The sequence below is a fragment of the Trypanosoma conorhini genome (genome assembly GCF_003719485.1).
Source record: "Trypanosoma conorhini strain 025E chromosome Unknown Tco_14.4_contig_00100, whole genome shotgun sequence".
NCBI lineage: Eukaryota > Euglenozoa > Kinetoplastea > Trypanosomatida > Trypanosomatidae > Trypanosoma > Trypanosoma conorhini.
Genome location: NW_021704186.1, coordinates 25461 through 28918, shown reverse-complemented (window position 1 = coordinate 28918; position 3458 = coordinate 25461). Strand labels below are relative to the sequence as shown.

The 3458-nt window shown below is 55.4% G+C and overlaps 2 protein-coding genes across 2 annotated transcripts, besides 5 other annotated features; both read left to right on the top strand.

The window, feature by feature from the left end:
* Positions 1 to 54: a sequence feature (A-rich).
* Positions 55 to 215: 161 nt separating this feature from the next.
* Positions 216 to 241: a microsatellite.
* An 800-nt stretch (positions 242 to 1041) lies between these two features.
* Positions 1042 to 1087: a sequence feature (A-rich).
* Positions 1088 to 1165: 78 nt separating this feature from the next.
* On the top strand, positions 1166 to 1909 carry Tco025E_02531 (uncharacterized protein; the record flags this gene model as incomplete). Its single annotated transcript, XM_029369456.1, has 1 exon — positions 1166 to 1909. The coding sequence occupies one exon, from the start codon at positions 1166 to 1168 to the stop codon at positions 1907 to 1909; it is 744 nt and encodes a 247-aa protein (XP_029230459.1).
* A 472-nt stretch (positions 1910 to 2381) lies between these two features.
* On the top strand, positions 2382 to 3209 carry Tco025E_02530 (Myb domain protein 40; the record flags this gene model as incomplete). The annotated part of the gene is made up of 1 exon (XM_029369455.1): positions 2382 to 3209. One exon carries the CDS (start codon positions 2382 to 2384, stop codon positions 3207 to 3209), a length of 828 nt encoding a protein of 275 aa, XP_029230458.1.
* Positions 3210 to 3263: 54 nt separating this feature from the next.
* Positions 3264 to 3298: a microsatellite.
* Positions 3299 to 3323: 25 nt separating this feature from the next.
* Positions 3324 to 3378: a sequence feature (A-rich).
* Between the last annotated feature and the right edge of the window lie 80 nt (positions 3379 to 3458).

Here is a 3458-nt window from a genome sequence, read left to right as displayed (position 1 = left end):
TTTGTTTGTTTGTTTTTGTTGTTTAGGTTGGTTGTGTGTATTTGTTTCTTGTTTTCCTCCCCTTTTCTTTGCCTATGCTTTAGGGCGGGGTGGTGTATTCATTCTTCCTGTTCGGCTAGGGGGCGCGCGCGAAGGGCCTTCGGGCCCACTGGGGAGACCAGGGGGAGGAAGAAGAAATTAATATGAACGAGTCAAGACTTTTTTGTGTGTACGTTTTTTCTTTTCTTTTCTTTGTTTCTTTAGCGAATTCTGAAATGATTTTCTGACAGAATTGGGGCTCATTGAATGATAGCACATCTTGTTAACCCACTCTGTTTTCTCTGTGTATTACTTGTTGTTGCTGATCTCCAACGAGGCCGCATTGGTAGGCGAGGGAATTGTGGTTTTGTTTTTTGTGTCTTCAGCGTCCAAACCCACGGTACGGCTGCAGGAGCCCAAAGGCAGCCACTGCCTTCGTTGGCAACTGGCCCGGCCATCAACGATCGACGCATTCCTTTCCTTCGTTATGTGTGGGTTTGTTTGAGAGGATAATTCTCCCCAGAAGTGGCGGGGGAACCGTTGAGCGCAAGTTGCAAAACGGTACTTCCTCACTGCGGGGCTTTCCTCTTCTTTTTTTTTAGATGTATACGGGAGCCAGGCTGCAGCCAGAGAAATGTTCTGCATTATTTGTTTCTTCTTTTCCTCGTTCCTTTTTTTCCCCCTTTTTCCTTTACATTTTATTTTGTGGCGGAAAGGGGGAAGGAGAGCGGGGCGTAGGCCGAGGAAACGGATTCGTCGTGGGTGGGCGGCCTTTGCGGATGACGGTGCGGGGGCCAAGAGGACCTGAGTCCCTTTGGCAGCAAGGTGGAAGTGGGGTGCGAGCAAGGTTTTGTAGTAAATATGACGTCACACATTTAAACGCCTTGTGTTGTTGTTGTTTTTTTCTACGGGTCTGATTCCTCCCGAAGTGGTTGACGCGTGTCCTCCTGCGGCTGCCGCCACTGTTGCCATCCCACGTGTTGCTCACTCTGAGAGTTTCTCCTTCCGTCGCTTTGTTACTCATTTTTTTTCCTTTCTTTCTTTTTGTTTTTGTTTTGCCTTTTTGTTTCTTCTCGCAGGGGAGCGCGGTGTTGCGTCTGGGAGGCGGCGTTGTGCCTCACTTCCACCGTGCGTTGTCGGCGCGGCCATGTCGCGGCGGTACCGCGGGCGGTCGTATCAAAACATTCTGCGCAAACTCCCACGGAACCTCGTGGTGTTTGACGGGCACTGTCTCATGTGCCAGGCCCGGGTCCAGTACGTGCTGGAGCGCAACTTCTCGTACTTTAGCTTTCTGCGCCTCACGCAGGGCGTGGATCCGGTGAGGCTTGCGAGGAACAAAATGTTGTTTTGCAGCTTTGACTCCGTGAACTGGCGTGAGCTACGCCGCAATTTCCCCCATCTTTTGAGTGACGCGGACGCCGTCGCGCTGATTGAGAAGGTGCCCTCGCAGACGGCCTCCTTCTTAAGTCGTGTGCGGCAACGACAAGAGAGGCGGCGTCCGCAGGGGCCAAGTGGAGATGCGAGGAGCCGTGGACACCATACTGGCGGCGGCGGCGGTGTGTTTGCGGCGCACAGCCCTCTCGCTCCCCTTGCCTCCTCGACCCCCTCCGCTGCAAGCGGGGTAGCCGACGGCCTTGACGCGGGGGAGGAGGACGTGGACATCCTTGTCTCTGTCAAGTACGAGGCGGTGTGCCGTATTGGGATGAAGCTGGACCGGTGGCTGCCGCGTACGCTTTTTTGTTGCCTGTACTACACGCTCCCGCAGCGGCTGGGCGATCGCTGGTACGACCACGTCTTGCGGCGGAGACAACTGTGGGGCACTTCGGAGGAGGATGCGGTGCGGTATCCGAAGCGGGTGCTTGGGTTGAAGGAGCGCACCTGGAGGCCGTGAGGCGCCCAAACTTGTGGTGCTGTTGCGAACGCTTGCGCGGGAGGGGCGAAGAAGTGAAGTGGGGGAGGGAGGGGAAGGCAGCTCCACCCGTAATATATATATATATGGGGAGGACGAGACACGCTGACGTGGGGTGGAAGTAACAATGGACGTGAATGCCCCTCTCTGTTTCTCTGGGTGGGGGATTTGGTGCTCCTTAGGCGTGCACACGTCTTCCCTGTATTATCTGCGTGTGTGCAACGCCTGACTCTCTGCGGTCCTGTCTTCTTCTTAAGAATGATGTGTGTGGTCGCACACTTGCAGCAGCATCTGCCGTAACCGCGCTGCGAGGAAGGGCACCTCAGCGACGCAACGACTGCACGAAGAAAAAAACAAGGCAAGTTGAGTTCTGCACGGAGCCCAAGTGAGATTGGCTTCTCCCGTCATGCATTGTGGGCGGACCGTTGCTACGAGTTGTTCGCAACGGGTAACGATGTGGCCGTTGTTTCTGCAACAGCGGCGCCTCACTTCTATTATTAGCCGCCTTAGCTCCGCTGTGGCGTCACAAGCGGCATCGTTGGTGGACACGCATCTCATGCCACTCGGCGAGCGATGCATCACGGAACCGCGTCGTCCGTATCCACGACGGGCTTCCATGCAGGAGAACCTGGCGGAACGGCTAACATTGCAGCGAAGCCTGCGGGCCCATCTCCTGCCCTCGCAGATTATTGTGTCCAAGGACAAGTTGTACATTGACCTCGTCTGGCCAGCGACCGCGCTGCGTGCCGTGGAAGCACTAAAAGAAAGGGAGGCATTGCCACTGAAGGGCGCCGCTGACAGTGGTGGGATTGGTTCTGAGGCCGATGGGCAGCACGGCGCGGAATTGGCTCCGGGAACTGCAGGCCGCAGGTGTTTTGAGGGGAGTCCGCTGGAGCAGCACCGGACACGCTTTCTTGCCGAGTTTCTTCGGGCGTTTTCCCCGAGCACCGACGTCGTTGGCGCCGACGTCCTCATCTATGGGCGCCGCGGGATCACCATCACCGACGTCATTCCCGTCGGCAATTACGCCCTCCGCATCGTCTTTTCGGACGGCCACTCCGGCGGCATCTACCCGTACGACTACCTCTTCCACCTCGGTCGCGAAAAGTACGCGCACATGCGAGCGTACATCCGGCGTTTGCGGGCGAAGCGCAAGTCGAGAGACCCGCCGAGGCGTGCGCCTTCGCGGCGTTTCTCGCGTGCTCAGGGCGTATCAAAGGAGGAGGGACCACAGACAAACTGCCATGGGCGGGACGGTCAAGGATCTCCATTTCATTCTTGAGGATGGTAGGTTTGGAAAATTGTGGGTGCGGAATGAAAAAAACAACAACAACGCACACATACGCATACATACACACATACACAGCCACACAAGGCGAAAATGAGTTGCACGCGATTGTGTTTGTATTTGTCTGTTTGTGTTTTCTTTGTTGTTGTTTTTTCTTTTACTTGCTGCTCCTCATATTACCGGGGGGTCGCTGCTGCTGTCTTCTTATTGTGGTTTGTTGTTGCTTTTGACACCATTTATCAC